The 19,482-nt window shown below is 40.1% G+C and overlaps 1 protein-coding gene across 1 annotated transcript in view; it reads right to left on the reverse strand.

The window, feature by feature from the left end:
* Positions 1-1,126: 1,126 nt before the first annotated feature.
* The window catches only part of lcor (ligand dependent nuclear receptor corepressor), a gene marked incomplete at both ends in the record, with an annotated part of 90,590 nt that continues 72,234 nt past the window's right edge, over positions 1,127-19,482 (reverse strand). Inside the window, 3 exons of the mRNA XM_080520811.1 lie at positions 1,127-2,255; positions 7,982-8,072; positions 13,179-13,685. Of these exons, the coding sequence (XP_080376937.1) occupies positions 1,127-2,255; positions 7,982-8,072; positions 13,179-13,685 (1,727 nt within the window). The remainder of the gene's footprint in view (positions 2,256-7,981; positions 8,073-13,178; positions 13,686-19,482) is intronic.

Consider the following 19,482-nt stretch of genomic DNA (forward strand, 5'->3'; position numbering starts at 1 on the left):
AGCTTTCCAGGATCAGCAGTGAGAGAATGATGCAGGTCCATGAGGTAGCATTCTGCCTTATAAAAACAGCTGATCCATAGTCAGATCAACCCTCGACTTGTCCCTTGGCAAAAAAGAGGGTTTCAAGACCTCCCGCATCTGAATATGAATCAGCGCGTGCAGGCGATGCGCACCCCTGACCTGTTGCGAGGTTTGCGACTGGGCTTCCGAGACAGACCATAATAAGTGCATGATGCGTGGGCAACAATGCCGAGGTAACCTGGTCTGTAAGCGCCAGACCCAAAGTGTAGTGCAAAAGAAAGCAAAACAAATCAAACGAAAAAAGATAGAGGAAAAGAAGTCGATTATAGAAGTCAGTAGTGTCCACGAAACTCACAAACATGCATCCCTGAATGACTTTTGTGTGTCTTTTCTTGTTCAAAAAAAGGACGGGTTAAATCTTGCTTTCGTCCGCGCAGAGATTAGCAGAATATTTTAAGGAGGAAAGAAAAGGTTTGCAGTTAAAGCATCATGGCTACCTGGCAATAAGAGAATGGGTTTGATTCACAACCCTTGTGGGGAATATCAATGGTATGATTAAACCTTACAGTTGGCTTCAAATGTAATAGACAGTTCACTTACCAATTTTCATGTAGGACTCCATGAGAGAGGGGAGTGGTAAAGGGACTAATTTATCATTTTCTTTTAAGGAATTAAATTTAAAACCTTCCCCTCATCTTGTCCCCACCAAAATTGAAATTGTCCAAAGCCCAAACTGCATTTATAAGCAGCAGTGTTTCAGTGTATCGAGTTCAGAAAAGAGGGGAAATAGTTTTTTTTCTTTTGGGAGGGGGGGGGGGGGGCGGGGATTATCAGCATGCTTCAGGAAATTTCATTAATGTCTTTAGCAGCATTTGTTAAGCCCCTGGATAGAAAAGCTAAACAAATGCACAGCGTTGCTCAAGTGACGCTTATTTAAAAACCGTCCGATTGGTTGTTTCTCTCCAGTTTGTTTAAAGAATCCTCCGCATTTTATTCCTGCATTTGTGCTCACCCAGATACTGCAAAGGAAATTGGCACAAATAAAGCCCCATCCATTTTTCAAATTACTAAAGTCATTTGACTGAGGTTTACATGTGTAAGTTGTTTAGTCGATTGGTTTGAAATGATCATCAATCTCTTCCTTTACATTGTCCTTGAGCTCAGCAGCTGCTCGCGGCGGGCCGTCATCTCGCGGGGTCTCGGTGGGTGTGTTCTCTGACTCGGTCGGAAAATCCTGGCTTCCTGCTTCCATCTTCATCATCAGCTTGAGCTTCTTCTTTGGGGGGTTCTTCAAGGTTCCCATGCGCTCCTTGACCTTGTACTCCAGGGTGCTGTGTGGGATCCCATACATGTTCTGTGCCTTGGACACGCTCATCTTTCCGCTCATCACTACCGCTATGGCCTCCTCCAGGATCTCACTGTTGTATTGGCGGTAACGGCCCCTCTTCTTCCTTGGCTGCTTGGAATTTGGATCCCCTTCGACGTCAGAGATGGAATATGCTGGCCCAGAACTGGAGTGGTCGAGGTCGGAGCTCCAGTAGTCAGCAGCCCCATCCAAGAGGCTTCCCAGACTGGCTCCCCGCCGGTTCTGCTTGGGCAGGATGGCTCTCAGCTTTCGGCTCAGGGTGTTCTCCCCATGACCACCAACCCCAACCCCCATGGCACCATAGCCATACAGGTCAGAAGCATGTGAATCCCATGAAAGATCCATGCCCCGGACTTGGGGGATCTTCAGGTCAACGGGGGGCGAGTGGCCCTGATCTCTCTTACCGTCGTTGTGGTGGTGTTGGGCCTTTGAGACCTGATTGTGGTGGTGATGATGGAGGGAACTCTTATAGGAGAAGGCTCCGTGGTGGTTGTGGTGGTGATTCTCCAGGAATGTAGGCAGGTCTTTGAGGTCACTCAGCGCTCCACTAGCCTGCTTTAGCTTCATTAGGCTTTCAAGGTGTACTTTGCTTCCCCAGAACGAGGAAGAGCCCTTCTGGCCAAGCGGGGAGTGCAACTGCCCATGATTGAGCAAGCTGGCTGACTCGAGATTGGCCAATGACAGAGCAGGCTGACTCAAAATGCGGTGTTTCTGGCTGAGGAGCTCTTCCTTGATCCGCAGTGAGCGGGCTAGTGGGGGCTTGAAGGAGTTGGAGTAGTTCTCCCTCAGTCCCTCCTGCAAGCTTCTCTGCAGCAACCCATCATCGTCCTCCACCTCTGACAGCGAATGCTCGGCTTTGAGGGAGCGCCTGCATGGAGAACAGCAGAAAAACAGTTAAGGAACAGTGTCAGTGTAATTTATAAGAAAGCCAAATGAGTTTTAAAACAGGTTTAGGATGCAGGCCCGATTTTTGAGAGATTAGTTCAGTTGTTTCCAACCCAAGCCCTGCACCCACCCCGTCCTGCATGCTTCTACACCCCAGAATCTCTATCGCCAAGATACTAAGAAAGCACAATGAGAAGTTGTTCATTGCCACCAGGTGGTTTTCAACAGGGAGAGGTCTAAACCATGCAGGAATAGTGCAACTTGTATGTAGTATGTACAAGACAAAAATGCCAGACCTGAATTTATTGTTTATTCATTCAGATAATTTGATTTTAAATCAAAACTTTCAAATAACTTTCTGAGCAGGAAAATATTTATTTAACCTCACAATTATAAGAATTGCTAAAAAGAACTGTTGCCTCTACTAAACCTTATGCATAGGCTTTGGAGTGACCTGTAAGTAAGTAAGTAAGTAAGTAAGTAAGTAAGTAAGTAAGTAAGTAAGTAAGTAAGTAAGTAAGTAAGTAAGTAAGTAAGTAACTAAGTCAAGTTTAAGTGCTGCACATACAATGAGAACACTAAAACAAAATAATAATAATTGTATAAAGTCATAGTACATTGTACAGTCATAGTTTTTTGTGACTTTTTTTCAGAAAAACAATAACAAATAGCTTTCTCCATAAATATATCCAGCAGGATGGCGACATAGTAAAATAATTGAAGGTGCTAAATTGGCCCATGAGCAGTTCAGATCCTTTGAGCGACACATTTTTCAGTTGCAATAATGTGTTACTGAACCAGTTAATAATTGCCATAACTGATCAAAGCAGGAGCATTGAGTAAATAAACACATTTCTAATTAAGCATGGACTTGGAGCATGGACTGTGCCCTGATTAACATCTTTTTGAAATATGCGGCAACCATTAAAAAACCCTAAAACAAAACAAAAGAAAGGCTTATATTATTGGAATTTTCTCATTTTCAGTATTCTATATGTTGTGTTTGCAAACTACTTAGTACACAAAAGGTTTTCAGTACTTTACAAAGTTAGACACTGTTAACCAGTCACACTGCAATGAGTTGAACACAGTAATCAGTAAAATTCATCCATCCATCCATATATCAATACAGCATGTATCTGTACATCCAGCACACGTCACTCACTTTCATTAATATGTCACTGTCTTGATTAATAGATAGTGAAATTAAATAAATAGGCTGCAGCAATGCGGGTGTGCACCTGCTGAGCGTTTCTTGCCCCATATTAGGTAAATAAACATGCACTGAAGGGAAATCAGAGCACACAGTATCTCGTCTCGCCAACAAACTCTCGTCCTCAAGTATCTTGTTTCAAATTTCTGATAAGCGTCTCTGGAAGCAAAACGTACGCTTTCAGGCCAAGTGCCTTCACCAGAGCCACTATAGCCTACTGCTAAGTAACTATAGCAACAGTGTAAAGGCTCTTTAGAAAAAAAAAAAAAGAGATCTCATATATGGTTCATAGTACCAGGAAATGGTCTGTCAAATCAGTGGACGGAACAGAATAGAAGAAACTTGACTACATGCTGCATGTCTCCATTGGAAGCGTCTCCTGTCGGGCTTCAGTACGAGTGACTGCAGCGAGGGGAGTCCTCAACAGGAGCTCAAAGACAGATTATCGCCATGGGTTGCCTCCAGCTTGTTGAAAACAATACAGGGTTAACGAGGGGCTTTGGAGCTGGCGCTCTAATAGAGCGTTCTGTTACAGTGAGCACAGAGTCATTGGGGAGGCTGCCTGAGATGGTAATGCTGGATCAGACGATTCAGCAAGAGCATGCTTTTCAAGAGAAAAAAAAGAGAGAAGATAAACATAAGCGTGACAAAGGGGCATCCTCAACGAGACAAACTGCGAAGCTTTGGCATCGAGTGCTGATCTGTGATTCCTCACCCCGTGTTCATGTTCTGTGTTTTAGGTATTGTCGTCGTTACATTCTCTGTAGATTTAGTCAGTAACTACGTTTGGTGTTTGCGGATAATCCTCCAAAACATTTCGATTTTTGCATCAAACAAAAAAGATATTATTCTTGCTGACCTAAATACATTGAGGGCAATTAGCTAATAGAAATAGTACAAGCAACGCCTCTAAAATATTCAAATCAGATCCTATCCCAGAGGAAATTGGGGGGTTCTTGAGGTTTATTTTAAATTAAAGTCCAAGTAACCTGTGATGCACTCACTGGCCCTCTGTGTGCTTCAGGGATTTTCTACTTGTGGAAGATGAATTGGTGTTAGCGCGCGCGGGGGGAGGGAGGGAGGGGGGGGGGGGGGGGGCTCCAGTCTGTGCCTCCGACTGTAGTTAATATTACATGACCCCCATCATTAGAAGGCTCAGTGGGAGCGAGGCTCAGGACCTGAGGGCCTCGGGGTATTTGGGGTGGAGATGGGTCTTTGGGGGTTTCAGAAAGGAGACTGAATCCACGTCCTGAGGGGTTTCAGGTACTGCTTCTAATTTTTATTCTGGTGCTGGAGTGGGAATATTTCCCCAGGGTTTAAAAACTGCTTTCCATATTGGGGAAACGACGCAGATCAATCTGTGCCAGAGTAAATAGAAAAATAAAAGCAAGTGTATTTCAGAATGACTTTAGTTTCTGCTAAGCCACACAGCAAACACAGTCTCACCCATTTTAAATCTATAATCTTACACAATTACCCTTGTTTTTGTAACACCTGTGAGTTTAATTGGTTTATTGTGGAGTCGTGTTGATGCAGCTTGAAGTTTGAAATCATCTGATTAGCTGCACATTTTGCCGAGCCTGGCACAGATGAGCCAAGGAGATGAGAGCAGCTTTTATTCCTTTGACTTTTAACCAGCATTTGCTGATCCAATAACTATGTTCTGAGAGGTTTTCATTAGCACGGCAGGCTCAAACAGCAGCTAAAACAATAGCGGCATAATAAAGCAGGCAGATCCATTAAAGCCTCTGGGTAAAAGCTGGATCCATTAATGAAAGTCGATGACTGTTGTTGCTCTCTGGATAAGATTTATCTGGTTGTTTTAACCCAAAAGTAGCTATGTATTTGGAGAAAACCTGGATACAAAACGTATCCACCATGGGCAGAAATAGTTTTGACTTGAACTTTGTTTTCCTTTGGGACTCTTCTGGGCTGTGTCAATTCAGAAGAGGTTGGAGGTGTATTCTCAAAGAGACGCATGGTCTTCAGGTTCTCTATGCCCACATGTGCTCTCTGGATTGAACCTCTACAGATCCATATTTGACCTGCAGATCAAACATATTTTCTGAAACATGGCAGAAGCAATTGTTGTTAATTGTTAAGCTTTTTTTTCTTTTCTTTCCATTTCACCCACTGAGGACAACAGCTACAGATTAAAACATTACTTCAAGGCATGGGTTAATCAATAAATTAAAGGGATGCAATGCTGGCAATTGTCGATACGGGAATCCGTCCCAGCCTCCATTGCGGTGCGGGTTGAGGCCTCACTCTGGGGTGGGTCAGAGAGAGACGAAGAATATAAATACCTGTACACAAACAAATACGTACAACTTTGCCATGGGACTGGTGATGGCTGGGTAATCGATCACATGGGGTGAAACCAATAAGGGAGATATGAGAGGTGGGAGGCGTTGGCAGAAGCTGCTGGGGGATGACCACGATCAGATCGAAGAATGTGCCTCGATAAAATCAAGAAACTTTTGAGACCTTTGCTTCACATCATCGTCAAGTCAACGCTGCAGTCTAATTATAGCTACTATCTCTTTTCATATGGAATTTATTATATGACTGACTGTTCCAACATGGCTGTGATTGAAGTTTTCCACTACGAGAACTCAAACTTTAACTCAAACTTATACAAAGCAACTCTTGCTTCTTTCTGGCATGTTGACTGCACCTCACGGAGCGAAGTCCACGCTTGGAGAAAAGTGCGTCTTCCAACAGGGCGAGAGCAGAGAAGAGAACACTTATAAATGTAGTTGCATGGTGCATCTCTCAAGAGGTTGAACTCGCTCCCTGTGGCACTGATTCACTCTCACTGTGCTTTGCTCATTGCTGCTTTATGCATCTTTTATGAAAATGTTCAAGGATCCTATGCCGACTATTGCATACTTTCCCTGCTAACCACAGCCGATCTGAAGCCTTGTTGGTGCTGCTGTGACGCCTGAAGTCAATAAATTGTTTGATTACTCTGTTTAAAGTGCACTCGAGCTTTGTTTCAAGAAACTCACGCTTTCAATACATTTGAATATCATTTAAGGTTTCATTTAAGGCTTTTAAACAATGAATGAAACGACAATCACATAATTTTAATATGTATTACTGTATTGAAATTGTGTTTTAAACAGGGTAAAAAGTGTTTTGTGCTGTGCACACCTCTTTCAGCAACATCTTGGATCAGAAAAGTTTTCAAAGTGTGAGAGGATCAATCCTCACGGAGCTTCAATCATAAACTAACTCGTCAGTGAATGCCACGTTTCCTGATCTGTTTCACAATATGAGATTTTATCGAATGTTGAAATACAAAGGCAACAGAAAAACAAGAATATATATATATATACATATATATATATATATATATATACACCCAGATATTTTTATATTTTTATTTTTATTTTTTACTTTTATTTCTATTCTATTGTATTTTATAATATTCGAATGTACCAGATTGCTGCAGCAAAACAATTTCCCTTCGGGGATGAATAAAGTAATTATCTATCTATCTATCTATCTATCTATCTATCTATCTATCTATCTATCTATCTATCTATCTATCTATCTATCTATCTATCTATCTATCTATCTATCTATCTATCTATCTATCTATCTATCTATCTATCTATCTATCTATCTATCTATATATACACACACACACATATGTAGCTTCACGGCCTAAAACATTACACTGAAATGGAGCTGCCACTACTTAAACTGGCTTTAACACCCAAAATACTGCCTGTGGTTGGTCTGTTTCACTGAGCGCACTTTTTTCTTTTGCCTGTATTTAGCCTGGAGAACCACATTGACATTCAAAATCTCTTTTACTAGTGTGTCCTGGAGAGCTGGGGGGCCGAGGGTCTTCAGGAACAAAACCTTTACCGATTACTACAACACTAGTGTTTGCCATTATCAATATTTAAAATGAGAGATGGTCTCTGTTTGAGTTTTCCTACTTTTTGTGCTTTCAATGGATTTTAAGCATGATGTAAAGACCAGATGATATTTTAAATGTCGTTGTAGTTGCTACAATGACAATAAAGATTTATATCAAAATTCTTATTTGCTGTGATGCTCCGATAACTTCCATCACGAACACGTTTGACACAACGATATCACATTTTTGTTTCCAGCGCTTTGTTCTTCAGTAAAGAAATGACTGAATGCATGTAATTTATCATGTTTTATGCTGGATCTCAGTAACTCAGACTCTGTGTTCTGATAAAAACTGGGTTTTCGCCCACACACTGTATCTTTGATTCCCTGTAAAGCCTCCCTGCCACTTTGACACTTATCGCCTGCTTGATGTTATGATCGTTATCTCAGCCTGTGAAATCAGTGTTTGTTGGAATAAAATGAGGCGGCCGGCTGCGGTTTGGCAGCTGAATGTTGACATCATCACCCCGGGCCACATTTCCACATAGTCTCCTGTGTCCTCTCAGAGGCTCCCCCTCATGTGACTGTGGGGGGGGCCGATCCCATTTGTCCCCATGTCTTACCCTTTGGCCCCTGGCGTGGTGTTGAAGCCGAGCGAGGATTTTGGGCTGCCTGCACTCTGGTTCTTCTTGGTGGAGAGGTCCAGGACGCCATCTGAGCAGAAACACACATCCGATTGCATTGCATACATCTCAGATTGCAGAATCAGAAAACCATAAACTAATCTATAATTTATCAGCGTTCAGTGTTAGCACATCAAAAGCTCTGGCATTAACAGCTCATCCAGTCCGGTAATACTTGGTCACAATCCCGATGCTTTCAGACATTATATACCCGACAAGATCAGTTTTCTCTAAAGGCACACGCATGTCTATCTCTTTCTATTTTCTCCCCCTCCCTCAGTCCGGTTTGACGTCTCTGATTTTCATTTGAAACCTTCCTATACATCGTTTTGAATCGCAATCAAAATCTGATTAACCTGTGCAGAGGTAGTTCCCATGGCAACCATAGCATATTCCTGAACCTATGGGAGAAATTACTCAAGGGATATACAGCCGACTCCTCTATATGTTAATTCATGTTAATTCCCCTGCCAAGTTTTACTTTTTGACACTACTGAAATGAGATAGAACACATTCAAAATCAGACTATACATGCAAAGCTCGGAGAGCATCTTGTGATATGAATCTATTTTCTTCTTAATTTCTGTAAAGTGGGAAACATAAAAAAAAAAAAAAATGCTTCAGAACAGGTGGACTCTGTGACACATTGCAAAATGAGCTCTTGGAAATATGGTAACATGCTGTGTGTGAAATCTCAGTTTATTTGAAAATATGTTTGAATGGAAAATTAGGTCAGCAGATCTCCTTTATATATCAGGTTGGCAGAGAATGTAGTGCCAAAATGGGCCTTAACCAAACCAAACCAGATACATTGTCAGTCCTCTATAATCTGAGAAATCCATCAAGAATCATTGAGGAATGCGCGGTGAGCTTAACCCAAACCATGTAAACATTCCTTTGTTCAAATAGGTTTTTGAGCAAAAAGCTGACCAGCCTCAATATTTAAGCGTAAAATATGTCAGTAAATGTCCCACAAGTACGTATTAAAGCTTTTAAATGTGTCAGATTTAAGTTAACAGTGTCAGATTGTATTTTCCATCAATTGTGCTCATTCTGACTTTCTACTTCATGGATGTATCCATTTATATTATTCTTGAGGTCATATTTAAGAGTAAAGAGTTCTATAAGCGGGGCTGGCATGCTAATTCAGCCAGAATGAAAGTTTAGTGAACTTAAAGCATCTACGTCAAAACTAGCCTGATATTCTCACTTAATAATTTAATCGTTTTTACCACTTTAAAGTCACACTGAAGGGTCAAGACGTTTGTAAGAGAGATTAGTGCTCTAATTCAGGTTATAAACTTAGCAACAGCAGTTAACCTGACATTGGCCTTTACATTCTAAATGTATCTAGCCTTTAAAACAAAGATCAAATGTTAATTAAAGCTGCAAGCAGCATTGAACGGGTCCTCAAACACCCACGTACATTGGAAGGTAGTGCATGCCGAGGTGTTGTGCACGTCAGAGTGCGATGGAAATGTGGCAAACGATATGACATCAAAGTGTCAAAAATGTCAAGTTTCTGACGCGCTGCTGGCAGAGACCTGCCCCTCCCCTCAGCAAAACCTCAAGTCACAGTTGCTCTGTAAATGACCCTGTGTCAGATTTCTCAGCGAGGCATCAGTGTGGGCCTGCAGCTCAATACAGTGCTGGTGTCTGTCGGACCCGACACATCAAAGTTCAGAGGGCGCCACAGACTTGCACTATGACGAAAAGTCACACTTTTCGCCACATTTAAGGATAATATGTTCACGTAGGTAATAATAACCCATAACAATGTAAAAGATGATCCTTCCTGTTGTCAGCAGGTGGCGCTATGTCTATGGATGGATGGAGATATATATATATATATAATTCCTTGCATTACAATAATGTTTATTGGGCTCCAACCCTAATTTTAGATTTCTGAGATCTTTTGTTGAATACAGATTATATATCTCTCTACAATATATAAACAAATTCAACACTCACTGAGTCAATGAGGACGATGATAATTGTGGTAACAATGATGCTAACAAACACTTAAAGCTTGCTAAGGTGAAGACAACAGATCTTATCACGCTCCTTCTCAGGCTTTCCTTTTCATGGGAAAATGAAATTCTGTACTTTAAATACAACCCTTAAAGCTTTTGTGTCAATCCAAACAGACATCAATCTTCAGTAGGATCACACTTAATCTAAGACACAATCACCAATCAAATGTTAGTCTTATATAAGTACTTATATTACATTGCAGATGCTAAAATGGATAGTTCCAATTGTTTTAGCTTGACAATATCAAAACAAAAACAAATACAAATGTTGGAAAATTCACAATATTGCAAATTATCTTGACGTGTCACATTGTACTGATCTGTGCTGATACGCCCCCCTGCTTACACGTATTAGCAATCTGCAGAACCACATAGGGTTAATGGGAAATACTGCAATTTGAAATAAACTTCTTTAAATCCCCATCGGTTCACTTTCTAAAATAAACGTAAATACAGCACTAACAAACATGCAGAATCCACATTCACGATCGGTCCATTTAATCCCTAAAGTGCAGCTGACCCTTTGACCCTCCTAACCCACAAAACCCTCCATAGATACAGGACGAGCTCGCTAATCTTCCAGAGCTTTTTGTGGTTTAATCGGACAAAAAAGAAAAGAAAAAAAAAGACATTAGGTGATAGGAAACACGGTCATTATGTGGCACAGTGGACAGTGGAAAATAATTAATCTGGAAATGTAAATATCCATAAATACACATACGTGATGTGTTTGAAACTAGGACGCAAAGGTTTTGTGTGTGTGTGCGTGTGTGTGTGTGTGTGTGTGTGTGTGTGTGTGTGTGTGTGTGTGTGTGTGTGTGTGTGTTGGGCAATCATGATCAATTCCATATAACAAATCACACTAATGAGCGATCCCTTTGAGTTAATGAACATTTTAATCATCAGCTACATCTACATTAGCATGCTTTGTCGTTGCCAAACACACTGGTGGACGTAACGAAAGCTGCAGATCGCGCCTGTATTAAAAAAAGTCTACCACAAATGGAGGCTTTCTCATAATATGTTTGTAGCCGTGTGCTTTCAATTCTAATCTGATGATGAAATGCAACTCATACTGACACTGTCTGACCATACTGAGTACCGTGGTCTGAATGTACACGGATCAGACCAGGCTGTGTGTTGCATGTCTTTCTCAGCGACTGATACAATAACGACTTTGTGTCAGAACTAATTGATAGAACATGAGCTGGTCGACTGACAGTCGGGACTGATGAAACAATGAAGCGTGATTGCTTGTTACAGATACGATAGAGAAAACACCATATTGAGATCCTCTCAAAGAGTCTCACTACTCCACCTTTTTTATTTTTTTCATACATTCCCATGATATGATACATGCAAGCATCAGAGCCATCACTGTAAGATATGAACAATCAGATATGTTTCCCTCAAATAAATGCAGTTTAAGATCATATTCCACCATGATATTCATCAAGTGAACTTCACACACTGTTATCACAATATCATATAGCATGTTTCAGCAGGTTTGTCCATGAACTAAAATGAGTCTGAAATTGAAAGCTGACCAAGAGACCTTCAAAGAAGAAAGAGAAAGTCACTGAAGATTGAAGCTTGGACAAATTTCTATGTCTACTATGTAGAAGTGGCCGCACACCTCTGGGAGGAAAGACAGGTGCAGCGTCTTGGCCACAGATGTAACACGATATAAAATGTGAAAGTGGGATGAAATCGAAAAATGATCCTACAACTTCCAACTGAATCCAATAAAACTTCAACTGTGTCTCGTCTTCCAGGCAAAGAACACAGCACCTGTCTTTGGGCCTTTATTCAAAGCGTGATATAATCTAATTTTGTTTGAAATTAGTTTCGGGTTTGCGAGACAGAGAGAGATAAAACTTTGGAGCATGAGGATGAGCGTAAACGCCCCGATCTTTTTTTTTGTTGTTGTTGTGAAAATTAAGGAGGCTTATGGTAAGCAGATTCTAAAAAGCTGGAATTAGAGGGTCACGCTCTGGATGCGAGTCCAAACCGCTGGCTTGCTGCTTGGAGGCTGCAGCCGCTGTTCGGTGATCAAAAAAGTCGACCCCCCACCGGTTTGGTTTGATTAAACGGAGATTGAGCGGCGGGCTACATTTCACAGTCCGACACAGCTGCACAGAGATGATGGCTTTTCTGTCATGTGTTCAGGAGCAGGAGGAGGAGTGTTAAATTTCAGGTTGTGCGGAGGAAATTAACCGATATGTGCAGCTATCTCCTTGTTAATATCCAATCAGAGAGAAAACAAATGAGTTCCTTCATCTGATGTGAAGCAATATAAATGTTTGCTGTCAATAGGAGAAATTATTCAATCACGGAGGCAAAAAAAAAGGAAAAAGTGGTTTCCTGTTACCTATTTAAGAATGGAAAATCTATGCCTGAGGTATTGAACACATCGCACAACACACCAAGCAAACAAATGCTTTTGTTTTTTGTTTTTGTTTTTTTACTTTTGGAGACGTTGGAGGGTAAGTGAGGTAGGTATTTATCCAGGTTCCCAGGTTCCCAAGCTCAACTTGGGCTCAGAGAGAAGACTGACATCGCCGATATCTGTGAAAATATCTCAGGATTCCCCCCAATGATGTCCCCTACAAAAACTAATTCTATATACTGTGCAGAGATTTATTTTATCATTTAGAATGTATCTTCAGATGAGTGTAGGCTATTTTTTTTTTTTTTTAATGGCTTCATACAATTGTATCTTATTTGATCGCACATTTAAAAAAGTATGGGATAAATAGTATTTATTATTCTCACTGTTCTGATTTAGATTTCCCCAACATTTTAACTTTAATTCATAACCATAGGCTCAGTTTTAGCTTGTGATTATTGAATATACTGATGATGTTATTCTGTGAGCACATCACTGATAAACTGGATAAAGGAGTTATCATTTGTATAATCTATTGAGATTTGTGGTTTTAGTATTTGGTAATGAATTTGCATGGTGTTTAATTTTTATTTAAAAAACTGTTAATATTTTACATGATCGCTACTTTATTTTATGCTTCATTTTAAGAGGTTGATGCTGTGTAATGTTGCTTAATGTCATAAGGAGCTAAACGGGTGTTGAATGCTGCTCTCACCTTGCTGGCACGGTTCTGGATCGGCTTGGTTCTTCTTCACCGTGAGGTCCAGCGGGCCGTCCTGGTCGGCCATGAGAAGCTTGCTGAGGACGGGGTTCTGTGCAGAGGCAGCAGCAGTACCTCCTCCTCCTCCTCCTGAGGCTCCTCCACCTCCACTGTTACTGGCTCCTGTACCGTTGCTGCTCGGGGTGCAGGCGGGTGCTGAGGCGGTGGCGGTGGCGGCGGCGGCGGCGGAGGAGGAGGAGGTGGGGCTGTAGCACGGTCCCGGGGTCGGGGACGGAGAGGAGGAGGCAGACGATTGAGGGGAGCCTGGCCCAGGCGAGGAGCTGGGGGCTGGGGCCAGGGACACCGCTCTCGGCAGGCTTTGGTCCTTCATGGTGCCGTTGGGCAGGGGCGGGTCGTCCTGAGTAGTTTTTGAGGTATATTCGGCAGCAAACTGGCGGATCATTCGCTGCATAATCTCACGAGCCACTAGAGGAATGTGAGGGTCTGAGAAACTTGGGAGGTCTGAAAAACAAGCACACAGAGAGGAGGGGGACATGTCAGCGTCGCGTCCTCCAGGAATTGCTCAGTTGTTGGCATGTTCACCAGCTTATTTATCCCATTTCATTCTGAAAACGTAATCCCGGTGCTATGCTGAAATAATCCAAACATCACTCCCAAGCAGAGCTTAATCCTGCCTATTGACCATGTCCAAAGCACCATGATACCCACATATACAGCAGATTATTGCCAGCTATTCTTCAGCCTTCAATTTCACAGGGTTTCCTCCAGATTTCTCTCTCTACATGCATAAAAAGTCACTCCTCGAGAATGTTTCCGACTCTGTTTATCTCTGATTTATACCTGCAACAGTATGATCACCGCACCACTTATCTATGGAAACACACCATCACTTTGTGTTCATAGCCACAAAACAACCACACTGGTAAAAATATTCTATTACAGCTACTTTTATATAATTTTTTTTAAATGGCAATGTTTTGCACAATGTGTTTACATTATAAAATTGTTCTTGGTTTAAAAATACTTACTTTTTTTAAAATAAGAAATATAATCCCAGTTAACTTAAGTGTTTTCCCAGTCTCAGGATCTTTAGATCCATCTGTATAAACAGTTTTAATAGATTGTTTGTAATTGACCGTCTACTAATACAGCAAGGGGTATATTACTGTATTTGTGTTTGGAAATGACAGACTGGCGAACTGTACAAGATGTACCCTGCCCTCGCCCACAGTAGGCTGGGATTGGCTCCAGCACCCTGCCACCCTGAACTGGATAAGCGGGCTAGAAGTAGGATGGATGCATGAAATACAGAATGAAACACTGTAAAGCACTTCAAAACACTTCTCATAAACAAACTGTTAAAACTTGCTCTTCCTTAAACTCTTAATTTTGGTTTATTTTTCTTTATTTGTGTTTCTTGAAGTAATGTGGCTTTGAGTGCGCAAAAAAAGGGCTATATACATTCGATGCATTATTATTATTATTATTATTATTATTGTATTGTTAGTTTCAATATTTTTATTAAATATTTGAAACATGACATTCAACATACAGTCTCCTTATCTAATTTTTTTTTTAACAGAATACAAAGAAATATAACAATTATTATTATTAATATAATAATAATAATAATAATAATAATAATAATAAGATGATGGTTGATTTAATGGTTAAATGAACTTATCAGATTTATTGTTCTCTATGCAATTATTTTCTTAATTTTCTTAATTATTGCAAGTTTCAAGGGAAAACACATTGTTTTTGCATTTTCATTTCTGAAAAGTTTGCGTCTACACAGGAACATAAAAACGACATCCATGTACATGAAAATGGCAGAAACACTGAAAACAATGTGGTTGTCCTGTTGGCCTCTACTGGGTGCTGTTGGGTTGTTTTCTTTTTAACTCTTTTTCACACCATAATGCACAATTAATGGTCTGATAATTATAACAATAATTATTATTATATTATTATAATAATTTTAATAATAATAATTCAAAACACACTGGTTTTGACTCTGGAAGCCTCATAACCTGCTACTTGTTGCATTTTGAATACAAGATGCAGTATTCAAAATGCAACAAGTAAAGCAAGGTGATTCGAGATGAGTGTCTGTTCCTCCCTGCTGTGACAAAACAAACACGGGTCATCGATCTGATGGCTTCATGCTCACTTTTTAACGCAGACACGATGATGACACCCGTTTGTTATTATTAATGCATTAATCTGGCATTGCCCCAGATAAATCCGCTCTACTTATATCCCCCAGAACTGCTTCCTATATTATTTGGATACTTTGATGCGTGTCACCGGGTCTGATCCTAAATCCCTCAAACAATACATTAGCCCAAAACTGTAATCCCGAAGCTGTACTGAAGTAATCCAAAAATCACATGGGCTGTATATACAGCACATACAGTTAATCCGGGTTATGGAACGATGTTTAGCAGGTATCGGTTGATATTTCTCATTGTTTAAAATTAAAACAAAAAACTAAATAAAAATTGGGAAATGCATGCACAATTTGAAGCCTGATTACAGTTGTATTGCACTCTGCAATCCAACTATGTGAAACAATACTGATGGCTCAAGGTGCGGCCTCCATATTAAGTGAAATATTTATCAAAATACTATTTTCTTTACTCCACTTAATCTTAAAGGCACCGTCCCGTTCAGCATGTTTGGAAAACTAATTTCTAACTGAATCAATTAGTTAAATCACATTTTTTACATATTTCTAATGAAATAACGTTCAATCTTATCAGAATCAGATGCATTTTTAACTTAAACAGGTGCAGTTTTAATTGAATTAAATGCATTTTTGACTGAATCAGATTTAGTCCGAACTGTTTGTGTTCACTGTTCAATAAATGACATGAAACAATGCTGACGGATCAAGGTGCAGCCTCCATATTAAGTGAAATATTTAACCAAATGTACTATTTTCGTTATCCCACTTAATCTGAAAACTGACACCTTCCCATTCAGCATGTTTGGAAAACTCTTCCCATCAAGTATATTATTTCCCATCACACTTTAAACCCAGTATAATCATCTTCGCGTCATAAGTCAACAGTAATAATCATTTTAAGCCCTGCAAAAATAGATCATGTTATTAAAGCAATATCACATTATGAAAAAACATTAAAATGACTAAAATGGAAAGGTCAGACAAGGAGGAAGAATAAAATGGAGTCAAAAAAAAGGAAGACAGAAATGTCAAAGGGTGACGGCTTTATGAGGCTTTTAAAAAGAAAAGACAACCAAGTAAAATGTGACTTCAATCACACTGTTTTTACAATGTTCACATTTAAAACTTCAGGATACAATTCAGAAACAAAACAGAACTATACAGCTCTGGTTTATTTCCTCTTTCAGTTGTGCTTCAGCTTCAAGGCCTCTTCATTCCATCAGTTTGCCTTTTATAGGAGACTTTTCTTGCTGCAGATTATCTGAAATTGGTGTATAATTATTTACGAAATACAATCTTTTGCTGTCCCTGTTTGCAACACAAAGTTTGCCTTTATATTTTCTATTTTGTCTGAGATATTGAAACTAAAACAGAGAGAATACACATTGATTCCAAGTCCTGGAAATAAAAGAAAAAGGATAGATGAGTGTTTGTGATTAGTGTTTGATCAACGCATTTTCAAATCACATCTGCTTGAGGACGGCAGTTATTTGTTTTTATGGATTTGATTTTTCCATTCAATGCGAAGAGAAAGACTCAAGAAAACTGGCAAAAACACTGATCTGGACTGAATAAAATGCATTATTAGATGAATTAAGTCAATTTTTAACTAAATCAAGTTCATTTTTAACTGGAATTTCTAATGGAATAACGTACATTTTTATCTGAATCAGATGCATTTTTAACTGGAATTTCTAATGGAATAACGTACATTTTTATCTGAATCAGATGCATTTTTAACTGGATCGGGTTAATTTTTTTAACCTCATGAGATTCATTTTGAACTGAAACTGGTTTTGACTCAATCAGGGGCAGTTTGAACTGTTTGTGTTCACTGTTCAATAAATATGTAAAAGTGCAGCAGGTTGGTGAAAATTCAGCTGATGAAAAGATGGATTCAGATGATGAAAAGGTACATCTCTGACATGGAGGTCAGTTTTACCACCATTTGCTAAATTGATGTGTTTCTAGAACCTCTGTGATCATGGAGTTAAGTGCACCACCTTAAACAGTCTATACCTGCAGTATGCAGAGGTCCCATGCTGCTCTTTGCCAAAACTGAACAAACCTTCAACACGTAGAAGGCCAATGAATCAGGTTCCTTTGTTGAACATGTGCCATAATTTGACAGATTCATTTTAACCGCTGCAGGCTGCTACCTTGGGAAATCTCCTGAAGGGAAACCCTGGCGTGCCGCAACTCTGTGTGCAGCTTTTGTGAGGAAGTGGAAACTGTGTGTGCGAACAGGTTTGTGACAAGGTACACTAGAGGTCTCGCCTCTCTGCAACAAAGCTGAGTGATCTGGCAGCTGTGTGTTTTTCTGTCTTTTCTCTTTTGGAAGGTGAGAAAAGAATTTCCGTGTGTAGTTCATAAAATCAGTCATGCAATCACAGCGAGGAAGCTTGCCGAGGCGCATTGTGTTTTTCAGACTACGTTTGATTGTTGTCATTGAATTTCAGATACAGGGTGAGCTGACTGGTGAGGTGAGAGACGAGGATTATTTCTTTACAATAACAGTCAGACCAGAACTCAGTGGAAATGTCTCTGCGGTTGATAACAAAGGACGCCTTCAGGAGTCTCTTGTACCTGCTTGTTCATGGCAGATCTACGATCATACGGTATGTTTTGCTCTGGGTTCAGTTTATTTCAAAATGTTCTAATGCTGAGTGTTCAGTTTCTGGCTGACATAATGTTTCTTTTGGGGACCACTGACTACATTTTTGGTGAGATTCATCCAATCCCACATTGGATCTGCTAAGATCCTACAACAATGACACACCACCACACTGGTAGACAAAACTATATGATGATCAAACAAATCTCTAAATTGGCTAAAATTCTAACTCATATTGTCTCGTCCTAATCACCACAAAATGAATCGATAATACCCAACATTACCGCTGACCAGAGCTGCTGGAATCATATGTCACTCACCAGAAATAAACCTCCTATATATGAATTACCATTTTTTTCTTAAATTAAATCTAAAACTAGAGAATAGATATGCAACAAGTCTCTTAAATGTATTCACCTTTACTGCTTCTTATCATTCCAACCAACACATGAATAGGAACTAAGTTGAGACTAAGACGAAGACCAGAGCAGTGCTTGAAAGGATGGTCTCATAGTTGTTGAGTTCTGACTGAAAGGCGATGTTTTGCATTATTGTCTTGATATTTTCACCAACATCAACTTGTGCAACAAACAACACCTAAACTGTGATGGAAGCCACGTGACGCTCACACCTTAAAATGTGTTGCGATCATTTAAAATATGTACTGAACATAGACGATTTAAAAACATTTCGTATACAGTATTTATAAGGATGTGTTTTGTTGAGGCTTATGATTTGGAGGTTTCCAGTGTTTCCATTACGACAGACTGCTGATGTTGGATGACAACATGCCTCTTATTGCTGTCTGCTCATGAATTTGCAAGCGTTTGAATGCCTGGGTGTGTGCTGACAGGCCTGTATCTCTGTGTGTGTGTGTGTGTGTGTGCGTGCGTGCCTGCGTGTGTGTGTGTGTATGTGTCTAAATATAGCAACTCCACTGGAAGCTCTGTGCCTGTGTGAGTGAAGCCAGATTGATTAGGGTCAACCATTGATTGGACAAACATCTGCTTCCTCCCTCCTGAAAAAAAAAAAAACTCTACAAAAAAAATAAAAATAAACCAGACACACACAACGGCTACTGTGTCGCAGCTACAGACTCGGCTCTTGTTCATTAATGAAATACTGCTGGGTTGCCTTGGAGGAGAACGTAGCACAGCTTAGAGGCAACTCAGCAATTATTCAGGCATTGTTGACACTTTCAAACAAAACTGAGAGAAGTCTGAAAGTTCGCATTATAGAGCAGATTAAAAGTCAAATGTCCGTCAAGTCGATATTTCAAACTTTTTAAAGCCAAGTGTTTTAGATCCATTCCGATGAATCAACTTGTGCGATGACCCATGTCAGTGCAGTTTTTTTTCTTAGGTTTTTTTTTTTTTTTTGCTTGATGACGGAAAGAAACTCATCCCACAGAGATGAGCGCCTACACAGTTTGGGCTCCTTCATCCGCCTGAGGCACAAGGCCACTACAATGACATTTGAGCAGAGTCAACAAT

The sequence above is a fragment of the Blennius ocellaris genome, assembly GCF_963422515.1.
Source record: "Blennius ocellaris genome assembly, chromosome: 3".
In the NCBI taxonomy this organism is placed as follows: domain Eukaryota; kingdom Metazoa; phylum Chordata; class Actinopteri; order Blenniiformes; family Blenniidae; genus Blennius; species Blennius ocellaris.